Genomic DNA, 13,522 nt, shown 5'->3' on the forward strand with positions numbered 1-13,522 from the left:
AAAACATCGTGAATATGTGAAAGGTAACAAATAGGTATGTTTGTAATACGTGGTGTGAGTAGATCTTAAATCAAGATATTGTTGCTCAAATGTTTTAATCGAAAAATTTATTAAATGCGCTTTTGTCACATCGATATAATACTTTTATCTGAAACGACTTTTACATCATAGTCGTTTAAAGTTGAATAACGGGATTCCTACTGACGTGTACGAGGTCGAGCAGCAGATATCTTGATTAAAGAATGTTAATACGAAAACGGAAACAGAAAACATCGAAAAGGGAAGGAGAAAGGAAATGTGCCTTTCACACCGTTGAGCTTATTCAGGAAGTCATTCCAGAACGCGCAGGCCGAGGCTCTAGGCCCTCGAGGCCCTGCCATACCGCTGGGGCCGTCTGCCGTGTAAGTGTAGTAATGGGGCGATGAACGAGAGTATAAACTCCATTTTTCATCTGGTTTATTCGGTTTTCTGGAATAGCAGAAATTAAAAAGTATTTAATACAAAACGTTAAATTGAAGTAAGTACATTTACAAAAGGCTGTAAAAATATTAATTAATACGGAGAATAGTTGCAATAATAGCATTGTTAGGTCAGGAGTGAAAAATGTTGGTTGATGCCTTATCTGCACAAAGTTCTGCAAGGTTGCCAACAGGTGTCGCTTTAAATATTCATTTCAATGCAAAATTGTAGATGTCATTGTAAGCCCTACCATAAGAACGTTGTCTGGTATTATAAAACTACAAAAGAAAGCTAAAAGCATTTAACTGTTACAGTAGAAATAAGTAACTAGAGGTAATCGATTGAAATAAAATAATGAACCAAAGGTATAAAAGTAACCGAGGCTATAATAACAGTAGCAAAAGAGAACAAAGGTAAATTTAGACTGAACCAAATTCCGGTCACGTCTTTATTTATATCTCAGTTATTGATTCTCTTTAGACCCATTTTTTACTACTCCATACACGCTGAGTAAATAAGTATAAAGTGTATCAGCTTATGGAAAAACAATTTGCGTTAAGTACCACTATATTACAGTAGGTACCAGTAGCAAACCATCCACATGAAACGATTTCCACTGGCTTTTTTTACTTAAGTAAGTACTAAATGGCATTCATTTGGCTTGATGGCCGAATTTTTTATTTCCCTTTGCGGGCAGGTCAACTTTTCTGCGTTTTTTTTCCACTTTTGTAGTTGAAATAAAAGAGACTCGTTAAAGAATTTTGGAATCTTGGAGGAATGTTTTTCCTGATTCTTCTACCAATAACTAAAACATAGATGTTGTAAAATTAATACTATGGAGAAGAAATTTGTCACCCAAAAGATCTTATGGAGAACTTACCCAGTGAGAGCAAATCTGGTAAAAGATTGCATAATATGAGCGGCAAGGTCCCGTTCCCTTGTGTGATACTGAAGAGACATGTTCAAAGGGTGTCCAAAAACATATTCCATCTCGTCACCATGCATCACGCCCATCCACTCTCCCCATAGACTGGTGCTTGTACGCTGAAACATGATAGAATTTTCTTTATTACAAAATACGTTGGGATAGCAATATGAAGGAACTAACCATTGACTTCTAACTACACATTTATGTGCCAGACAACCACACCAAATCCTTGTCTCACACTAGGTAGTAGCTTTAGTAGCAGTAGAGCTACTTGTGAAAGAGTTCATCCAGGGATTGTACTGCCATCTTACCTATTTCTTCTGCCAAGCAGTAATGTGAGCATTAGTGCGTTCCGGTTTTGAAGGGTTAAGAGTCCTGGTGAAAGTACGGGCACATGGAGCTTGTCAAATTATGAATCAGGGTGACGGGCGCAGTGCCCTTCAGATGTTTGCGATTTAAAGCTCTCGAGTGACACTGCAACTGTTATGTTGCTTTCCACCAGACGCACGACTTGTTCGACCCGTCACTTGGTGTCACACATTGGCAATTCTCTGTACTTTGGGCAGAACAACGAATTTTACTCCGGGGTACTACTCCAAACACCCAAACAGAAAAAAAATAGAAAAGATCATTTTCTAAATTGGTCCTACCGGGAGTAGAACCCTTCCAGGTTCCCTCCTCACTTATCGCCTATTGTGCAAACTGTTGGGCCACCAAGGTCGTCAAGTCAACATTGAATATTATTGTGATGGTGGTACTTTACATGGTTATTTGTATTGCCTATTTGACATATTTGCAAACAATCACCACGTGTAGATAGTATGTGTGACAAAGTATTTGCCTTGTTTATTCGACAAAAACAGCAAACACCAAACTCGTGTTTCCGCGTGCTGATCGGTTTCTCAACGATGATCCATGTATGGTTTTATTATGCCAAGGATACGAAATTTAAATTCTTCGGTATGCCACTTACAATGAAAAGAATCCAAAGGCCATAATGTCACGCTTGATGTGCTTCTAACGTACAAGCTATATCCGTAATTTTCGGTTTAGACAACAATTTTTGTTCCGCTAACCTTACGAATACCTTTCATATAATGGGAATGCGATATCATGACGACAGATAGTCGTGCAGTTTAAAGTGGCGTACCTCGTATATTTAAATGAAGTTGTTCACATATAGTAAAACACGATTAGCTGTCGTTCACGACTTTTTCACGTTACGACGACAGACTGTTGTGACAATGAGATCAGCTAGAACGACAGTCATATGACGATAAATAAAACGTCATGATAAAAATGTGACGACAGATAATAGCAGCTTCAAACGATTGTGTCGTGCAAATGATAAGGCGGCAGCCGTGAACCGATAGATTGTCGTCTCGATCTAGTGGGAACAGCTAGACCCGACAGTCGGTCAGCGATAAAATAAACGGCCATGACACAGTCACGACAGATAGTCGTGATATGGGAACAGGCTAGACACGACAGTCATCCTACGATAAATCAAACGTTACGACATAATGAGAACGTGCCCTGAAAGAGTAAAATCTCTTAACTTAGACTTTCTCTGACTCTGCAGAGTATATTAAATAGTAGACATCGCTTTATAGCTTGGTTTATTTTATCCACTACGACAGTTATTTTTTTTTAGTAATGGTAGTGACCTTTTAGCTCTCTAAGGTTGTCTCATGTCTACGTACATTTTTATATATATTTTGTAAATGATAAATTTGAACAATTTACTTACAAAATGCATACCTTACTCATTCTACTCAAGGGAATCTGCTTTAATAATGAGTGGCAATGCTTAATCAATTTAAAGATTGCAAGTCAAAATTAGCGTACAAAATAAAGATACTTGCATTTTGTACAATAATTCCGCATCAGTTGCTAAATTAACTTGTCTGTGTTCACAAAACTACGTAACATAGTAATCAGAGAAAAAAGAAAACATAAAACGTTGCGACATGATGGGAAAGCTCCCTAATATTCAACATAGTAGTTGAAGCTTTTAAACAAAATTCGCTGCTTTATCTGGTTTAATGGAAATTACTTGAATAAAGTAAATATTGTTTATAATTTTTATTATTTTAGAACTAGATAAAAGGTCATGCTTTTCAACAACAGTGTACAAAATAAAGTCAACAATATTGCTTTTTCTTTTAAGGGCAAAACAGCAGAACTACACCTACAGGTCAAAAGCGTGTTAGCAGAGATCGGATTATGTAGATTTTATTTCCCTGTACTTTAAACGCTTAATACAGTTGTATTGTATATTGTTTTATGCTGAAAAACTAGTAATTACTATACTACAATAGTGTATCTAGAAAAAAATATTTTATAATTATCATTAAAAATAATGCTATTGGAAATAAACTGAAAATTTCTAATCTGAATTGCGCATATTTGTTTTTTCAAACAAAATAACTTTTCGGACTCTTTACACGTCTCACTGACTAGGCTGACTGAGATGGTAAAGTCATCAAATACGTTCATTTGGAATCTGTAGCAACTCCTTTAATTTTAATTATTTAGGTATTTCCGAGTACTACTACTATAAAAAGACAAGTAGTGTAACTCCATTCAAACGTAGCAGCACGGCTTGTATGTGGGTGTCTGGCGCCGTGTACACGCATTGTGCGTGTGCGCACACATTCGCATAATCTCGAGGTGCACTAACATTGCATAACGCGGGTTGTCACACGCGTTGTTCATTAAAATTGAAGCGTTCATTCGGTGTTTTAAAACTGATATCAAATAGTAGACGTGTTTCTTGTTGTACTCTGTAAACTGCATTCAACGAAGGTTATTTAAGTATGGCACTAGAGTACAGTCCATGTCAAAGATACGTGACCCTCTAGTATACGTGAACATCTTAATTTTTTTCCAATTGTGTTTACAACATGTGGGTACAAAGTAATAATGTGACAACACTAAACTTCGAGCGAAGTGTAAGCACTAACGCGCCGAAGAGGGGAGAACTGCACTATTTTTTTTACTATGGAACTACTCTACGAGTATGTAGTCGTATGTTTAGGTAAATTATACTCAGCCTATTACGATATCGGCTTATTATTTACGAAATAAGAACGGAAAGGAGATCAACGAATAGAGATTCGTTACTTTTACTACTACGGCGCGGCGTGGAGCTGTCAAAATAAAGAAATACCTACTATTGTTACAAAAACGCTTCTCCGCTAAGTTTTAGTGAATTACGGTCCGATAACGTTTTACCGTAACGCCTACTCGATAAAGTCGTACCAAACTGAGATTAATATTCATACTTAACTGATAGCCTCGTTCATAATTCTACGAGCTAAATTAAGACTGTTTTATGAGTAAACAGCTATTATTATAAAGTTAAAATTTAATATTGCCCATATTTTCCTATTTATTTTTTCAGAAATATTCAAGCAAACAATAACAACAGGTCGTAACGCATATTTTTAGATTGTCCATTATTCTAGGAAACTACATCTTTTGGTGCCTATGTTACGGAGATGTTTCAATTTTTTTGCAACTTACTTTACAAGTTACATAAGAACTTTATGGAAATAGCTTTTGTTTCAGGCAGTATATTAAAGTGCAACATCCATCATCTCATTCGATTTATCGCAGAGTTGAAATGACAATATAACATCACAACAATTGTTGAGTATAATATGGTGTTTTAAATACCTTGTAGCTTATTTGCTATTACTCTCATTGGTAATAAAAGAGCCAGAAGCAGTGCAATTGAACTTTGTACGTAATAACTACACATGTAACTAACCTTTTGTACCGGTATAAAACGGCCAACTACGTGAGTTTCATTTAATAATACACGGGTAGTGCACGTTCCTCAGACGACGCACTACACCAGTAGATACACGTGATCTAAATTTTTTTTTATCATATCAAGTGACGGGACGAACAAGTCGTGCGCCTGATGGTAAGCTACACGCCTGTTCATAACACTTGCAGTGCCACTCAGAGCTTTAAATCGCAAAGATCTGAGGGGCACTGCCACTGTACCCGTCACTCTGAGACGCAAGTCGACAAGTCTCATGTGCTTGTAATTTCACCAGCACCTTTACCCTTCAAGACCGGAACACAGTAATACTGACATTACTGCTTGGCAGCAGAAATAGGTAAGGTGGCAGTACTTCGCCGGACGAATCCTTTTCACAAGCTCTACTGCTACTAAACTTTCTGTGGAGCTGAAAGCTCATCTAATTGCACGTTTGTTTAGTAGGTACTTTAGTGGTTTATTGTGGAACTAAAGTGCATTATTTTCGTTCCCTGCTAATATGTAGGAAAGATACCGATTTTGGTAGCAGTAGAGCTCCTTGTTAAAGAATTCGTTCAGAGACGTACAGCCTGACCTATTTCTGGCTCCAAGCAGTAATGTGAGCATTACTGCGTTCCAATTTGAAAGAGTAAGGGTGCTGGTGAAATTACAGGCACATGGGACTTGTCAATTTATGTCTCAGGATGAGGTGCACAGTGGCAATGTCGCTCATATTTAAAGGTCTGTGTTGCACTGGAACTATATAACAGGCGTGTAGCTCACCACCAGGCGCATTTGTTCGTTCCGTCACTTGGTATTATAATAATTATAACTTTTTATAAATAAAATTAATAAATAGAATTAATTACATCTAGGGTACGGTACGGCTGCACTCAACGAGTGGTTTTAAGTCTGCGCATTGTATAAAGTATTGCGTTACATTTGTGTAAATAGTTTATGGTTTATTTGTTGTACGCTAATTTGTTCTAATAGTCTTAAGTGGTAGAAATAAAGTTTGTATATGTGTCTCGTTTTATTCTAATAAGGATCAAACAGGTATTCGGTTGAAATAGTGAGTAAAATAGAGAATATGCCTGTTTGATCCGACTCGCGTAGATAAGCGCATACGCAGCTAGGGCGACTACTTATACACCTGAAGCGGGGGGCAGGGTAGCATAAGTAGGACGCCCGGCACAAATCGCCTGCGGGCGCACAACTAAGGCAGTTATGTACCACTTATATAGTTTTTAAGACGTTATATACAAATTAGCAGTAAGAAATGTATAATAGAAAAGTATTTATAATAGATTAATATGTGAAAGATGAATAAATAGTACAAAGGGGGTGAGGTAACTTTTGCGGGAAAAGAAAGGCTCGCTCGCCCCTAAAAGGCGCACTGGCGCCAATAGATACACAGTCCAAAAACAGCGTAAACTCGAGATACATAGAAAAACCCGAAGAAGATCCAGCAGCCAATCTTACCAGACAAAAGTCAGCTTCCAGATCTTCACAGTATATACAATCGTTGTTTAATTTATAAACCAGTCATAGGTGAATCCCGCACATCTGGGAAATAGGAAAACTATTTTTCCGGATTTAAATCGCGTATATTTGTTTTTTCTTTGTTTTTTTTTTTCAATCAGTTTCAATAGTTTCATTTCCTATGTGTAACAATCGCGAAAACCTAAGAACTCGATAATTACATATATTTGCCATCGTTTTATTGAAATCGGTTACCGGAAAGTGCAAGAAACTTGATTCATCCCCTGGTTTTTATACCCTTGGAGGTGGAATATTTTATTCAAATTTAAATGGGACCAATACTGACGTAGGTACCCTCTTTCCAACAAAAAAAATACCATCAAAATCGGTTCACAAACACCGCAGTAATCGCGTAATATACAAAAAAAGCAATCGAATTGAGAACCTACGAGTACAAAAGTAAGTACAAAACTGAAATCTTCAATTTTAAGTACGAGGATATTGTTTTTTTGTTTGGATAAGATCTTGTGAGTACTATACGAAACATAAAACACCAAAACTCCAACATTATTTCACTGATAGGCACGATGACGTTCCCCTAAGAGTAGTTATTTATTAATGCTCAAAAGTCTAGTCACGTACTTTGTACGTAGTACTTGTTATAGTCATTTTTATTTAGTTTGTAGTTCTTTTATTACTTTAATGCGTATAATAAAAACATGTCCTAACATGTCACCTCATATAAAAGATTAAGGCTAGTCACCCAACGAGAAGCGGGAAAAACTAGAAAAATGGTTTAGGCATTTACTATTAAGAAACAAATAATATACGATACATCTATTATCTAAATATGTTCATTTGTTACACGATAGGATATATTGTATTGTATCATTAAAAAATCCTGAACACAGGCTAAAATAAAAGTATAAAACCAATTATTTAAGAATAAAATATTTAACTTTGTACATAGATATTATCTATGTACAGGGTCAAGAGCATGTCAAGCTTTACACTTAAGACTTAAATCCAACTCTATGCCGCTTACGATAAGAACGGTTCAAAGTACAAAGTGTCAAGCTTGATGTGCTCTTGACTGTACAAAGTTAGATATTATATTTATATATATGTATATAAATATTTTCCTTAAGTACTATTTTATTTTTATTTTTTATTTTTATTTTTTATTTCCTTATTCATATTAATTTTCAGCGCGCGGTTTGCGGGACGCGACAGGCGACCCCTACACCTCGCCTCCTAAAATCCAGGCTCGCGTTGACATCAGAGCGATTTTGGGCAAAATAATGAAACACAGAAAACATAAATCTAATATATAAAGATACTCTATCAATTTCATGTTATAGCAAGTAAATGTACTGTATGGGCCATATATATACTGTACTTCGTTAAAGCTTTATGCGCTGTCATGAAGGAACATAGTACACACGGTACCAACGCCACTGTAGAGGTCAGGCGTATAATGTAGCGTCTTATGTAACGGGCTCAAGCTGAACGATGATATACCTTTCGGCTGAGAGCTTTTTTGTGCATATGTGTTAGCCTTTCTTTTTCTGTATTTCAAAGGATTTTGATGCTGCAAATCTACCTCTTCTTATGTTGGATATGAAACAAATTTTTTTAACAATCGTAAAAACTTAAGAAGTCGATACTCTCCGTGAGTATTTATTCATTTAAAGCATTCTGGAAGCACATACAGGAATTTTATTTTTTAACCGACTTCAAAAAAAAGGAGGAGGTTCTCCATTCGCCTATATTTTATGTTTGTATGTATGTTACGCGATAACTCGATAGCGATTCGGGAACCGATTTTGATAATTATGTTTTTGTTCGAATTTTGAATTTTGATCGAAGGATTTTTTTTTGAGTGTTCGATCTTTGTATTAATAATTACAACAAACTAGTGGAGTAAGTTCACATAAAATTAATTGAATATCAATTCAATAAAAATGTAATTGCTACACTAATTAAAAACTTTACACGTTTGTACTGTATAATAATTATTAAATGCTCAACCAAGTGAACTGAACAATGCTGCTCTGTAATTGGATGATATTATGGTATATAAAATTGATAATATTTACTTAATTAAAGACAACTACAAGGTTATGATAATTGTTATAGTTCTTAAAATATGTTTCAACAACTTGTTAGGTAAATGCTTTCATTCTCTTCAGCACTGTACAAAAGTAAATGATCATTATTTTGTGATTGATCAAAATAGTATGTATGTATGAGCGAATTTCAAAGGAGGTTTTGAAGTGCATAAAAATGAATGTAAAGCTGGAGGTGACAGATAATAACGCAACATACTCATAGCCCCGCACTAGGAAAACCCTGTGTCGTGGGTACCATGGACACACACATAGACAACCACAAATGACGCCCAAGTTTGCGAGAGAAATAAATGTAGGCCATACACATACTTCTCCCGGCCTGGGAATCGAACCCAGGACCTCTGCGTGGTAGTCCGGCATGGTAACCGTGCGGCCACGGAGGCAGTTGATAAAGTGTCGAACCGAGAACCAGCTAAAGTACCTACCTGCTTTGTAACTTGTTCTATTCTTACTGTCTAATTGTGTTGTGCAAATATAAGTTTACTTACTTGGCAACAATAATGTAAACTATCTTTACCACGCTTTGGCATAGTTTATATACCTAAATGTGTGATTAGTCTTGCAATCCGTTATAGGTACTTGTTGTTTTAACTTGTCCATTTTAATTAATTTCTTTTTAGTAGCACAGCTATAATTTTGTATTAACTAGTACATTTAATCCATCCTTTGAGAAGTACTTATATTTTGTTTAACCTGTTATTCTATTATATTATTTTTTGCTACAACTAAATTACAAACATTATTGGTTCGTACCAACCTTATAAATTAAAACTGAGTCATGATTTTGAAAGTACTGCTTTCCATTTTGTTTTTAAAATTAGTTCTCGTTTTGTACTACCCTCTAATGGAAATTAATTTGGTTTACTAAAATTATGCTTTTGAATTTCATAAATGTTAGCATCCTTAGAATCTAGTAATTAGTAGACACAAATAGGACGTTTCTAACATACGCGTAAATATTTTTCTTATTTTCCTTTTTTCACAATTCTGAACATATTGGTTGAGGAACAACCAAGTAATTTCTCACAAATTGAATCGCAACTCACGACAGACATAAATGTAGGTCGTACAGATACTCGTATTTCTCTCGGCCCGGGAATCGAACCCAGGACGTGGCAGTCCAGTATGGTAACCGTTCGGCCACAGAGGCAGATAAGATTGGCTACTGTAGCCATCTTTTTTTTTATATAACAGACACACGCTTGGCCACAATCTCACCTGATGTTAAGCGACGATGTAACCGACGATAGTACGTGTTTGCCTAAAAAATGCCTATTCACTCTAGCCTTGAACAGCCCCAAACTGTACTGAAACACAGATACCGATGTAGAGTATTCCATTCCTTTGTTGTACGCATCAAAAAGGAGGAAGCAAAGTGCTTAGTGCTAATGGGTGGTATATCTACGACGTAAGGATGGAGTGTTCCGGACCTTCTAGTTGTCCGAAGGAGGTGAGAGGAACGGTGAGGGTGGAACCAAATTGAAAAGTTCCTGATCTAAGGCATGAAAAGACGAACAACCGTTCGCGGCAGACTATGATTTTCGGTACGTTACAATTACAGCTCGCTGGTGAGTACACGGTTTTAGATTTTTAGAAAGATTAAGCTTTTAAATCTCGTTTGAGTTCAATAACCTTTCTTGATTTTTTTTTTCTATCGATAAAAAATAGGCAACACTATCTTTCTAAATGGGGTTGTCGTGGAGTAATCTTATCGGCCCACGCTATCTCTTTGAATATAAGTAGCGTAGGGAGAATCCCAACCGACGACCTGTCCTTCTACTTCAAGGAGATTTTGATATTTTTCTTTTGACCCGTCATTGTATAGATCTATTGATATAATAGCAATAATAACATAGTAGAATAAATATCGCCATGTATACAAGGTTCTTTTTCATAAGCTAAAGTTAAGTACCTACCTGCTTTGTGACTTGTTCTATTGCTACTGTCTAATTGTGTTGTGCAAATATAAGTAATGTCTCTTTGCTTGGTAGCAATAATGTAAATTATCATTACCACGCTTTGGCGTTTCTTCCATTAAAACAGACAACTTCTTATCTACTACTTCTGATCTCTGTTACAAGTTATTGTGATATGAATAATGATAATGAATGATGATATGATGATAATAATGATGATAATAATGAATAATTCATTCGAAGACTAAATAGCACGAAGAAAAACTTCTTCCAATGAGATGACTGAACTCTTACCAGCGTCTATTGCCATGCAAGTGCTGTTCTTATCAACTGACTCGGTCTGTAGCTCAGTTGGAAAGAGCGGTCGCCCTGATACGGCGACAGACACTGGTTCGAATCCAGTTTTAGTAGCAGTAGAACTTCTTGTGAAAGAGTTCGTCCAGGTTAGTTCTTTACCTATTTCTGTCGCCAAGTAGTAATGTCAGCATTACTATGTTCCGGCTTTGAAAGGTAAGGGTGTTGAAGAAATTACAGGCACATGGAACTTATCAACCTAAGTCTTAGGGTGAAAGTGCAGTGGCAGTGCCCCTCAGATCTTTGCGATTTAAAGCTCTAAGCGGCACTGCAGCTGTTATAGACAGTACGATTTGTTCGTCCCGTCACTAGATATTATAAAAAAGTCAGATCGAAGGAACTTTTCTTTGTGTTATTCGGCTTTTAAATCGATGATTACATCATGATATTCAATAAAAGAATGGGTCATTAAGTATAAAACATTACTTGTTCTGTGCCTATGATTTTACTGGCCCTCTCTAAGTTCGTTGAAATATCAGAAACACCATTTTATAAAATTTCAGTTTCATATTTGTGTAGAGTTTAAAAAACCTACATAATTTCAAATATTTTAGCGAACCCAATAAAATATAGCAGATTTTTAAAAGTATAACTTATAACTCCAACAAAATTGTGTTGTGACCCATAAAGTATTTTTGTATTCAAAAGTTACTTCACAAATGCAATACGAGACGGATTCGGCATGTAAGAGCACAGACAGGACCCAAAATAGCCAGTTGTTAATCCATGACCTTTGCCCGTCGGCTATCGACAAGGCATGCCTAATTTATTAACACTGGACCCACTCATTTTATTATCACACCAAAGGAAACAATACAAGCGCATTACGTATAAGTATCATAATAGAATATAGAACTAAAAGCCTGAGTATCTTTAATGTATGAGCTATACAATATTCTAATGTATAGTCTTTATAAATACGTCTTATGCAGGGTTCGAGGTGATAATTATAGTTAAATGTTACGAATATTATTTTGCTAATAAACTTTGATATTTATAAAATTCGGTGAAACAATAAAATGCTACCGCTATTGCTAGCGGTAGCATTTTGTTGTTCCGTCTCTGATACAAACACTTGGCACAATATTGCTATTATGCCAAGTGCTTGTGTCAGAGACGTATCCAAACTTGTCAAATGCAATCTCAAAAAAGTCACAAATCAAATCGTTATCTCAAAGAGATAAACCTATGAATCATCATGGATAATTATCGGATACATATCGGTCAATTATCGGATAATTATCGAAGAAAATAAATATGTTTGTTATTACGTAATCCTCTACAAAATTAACAACTCGGAAGAAAATATTAAATAAATAATATAATTATCTCAGTACCGAGTACTAAAAAACCCGACCTCAAAAATTAGTGGAATTACATCTATTTGCCACGTTTTATTGAAATCGGTTATCGGAAAGTGCGCGAAACCGGATTCATCCCTTAGTTTGACACCCTTAGAGATGGAATATTTTCTTCAAATTTAAATGGGATCATTACTGAGGTATCCTCTTTCCAACAGAAAAAGAATCCTCAAAATCGGTTCACAAATTAGTTAAGAGTTATCGCGTAGCATGCATACAAAAAAACATACAGTGGAATTGAGAACCTCCTCCTTTTTTGAAGTCGGTTAATAAAAAGACATTAATTTTAACCACAAAACTCATAAACCATAATACTTGTATAAGCGAACCATTAAACAATAAAACAGTAATGTGGACAAAAAGCCAAGTGTGAAGGCTCGGCATTGCTGGTTTTCAGTCTTCACCAAAAATATAACAGGTATAATGCAAATGCGCGTATGTAGTATTGGTAAAAGGCGCGTATCTGCACCAAACTAAATTTCACAGGAGAGGGATTTTACGTTATTACTTTGTTTATTATTTTGCACAGTAAGCATTAATTTTTGTTGTCTACGGACTGATAACAATAGATTCCCGTAAATGACGCTAATTTGGTTGCCACGAGATTTACGCGAATTTAATTTGGCCACTAAATTACCGAAATGGAGACTCATAACCAAATGCTAGTTAAGTGTAATGGCACTATCCCCGAAGCTATGTTCGCTTGCTACACCATACCGGCAAGCGTAGTATATATATATATATATACTACACACTAAATAATTATACAGAGGTTTTGTTACTCTTATAACAAAAAACGCAAACGTTCTAATTAAAAAATCCAAAATTTACATATTTAGGTTGTATTGGTAGGGATCTTAACCTCTTGGTTCGAGTAGTAATTGGTTCTTATCAATTACTACTCGATTTATGCACAGACAGGAGTCATTGACGCAACAACCGATATATAAGTAAGCCTCTCGATATAAGTGCACCAGTATTTCTTTAGACACTTTTATTCAGTTACAAATTACAGCTAATTGATTAATTATAGCAATCATTTCACAAAGACTACGAAAGACTGCTCTGAAAGCCACTAAGCAATGTTTTATTGATTTATTTATTTATTTATTGGCACA

General features: G+C 35.8%; 1 protein-coding gene across 2 annotated transcripts in view; it reads right to left on the reverse strand.

Annotated features, from left to right (window-relative positions):
* Positions 1-13,522, reverse strand: part of LOC113231988 (acetylcholinesterase-like) — a 138,275-nt gene that overhangs the window by 859 nt on the left and 123,894 nt on the right. For both annotated transcript variants that reach the window (XM_026466607.1, XM_026466608.1), the window contains exons 5-6: positions 1,340-1,503; positions 311-468 (exon numbers count right to left, since the gene is read on the reverse strand). In XM_026466607.1, the coding sequence (XP_026322392.1) occupies positions 311-468; positions 1,340-1,503 (322 nt within the window). The remainder of the gene's footprint in view (positions 1-310; positions 469-1,339; positions 1,504-13,522) is intronic.

The sequence above is a fragment of the Hyposmocoma kahamanoa genome, unplaced genomic scaffold (assembly GCF_003589595.1).
Source record: "Hyposmocoma kahamanoa isolate Upper Pololo Valley unplaced genomic scaffold, ASM358959v1 66, whole genome shotgun sequence".
Taxonomy (NCBI): Eukaryota; Metazoa; Arthropoda; class Insecta; order Lepidoptera; family Cosmopterigidae; genus Hyposmocoma; species Hyposmocoma kahamanoa.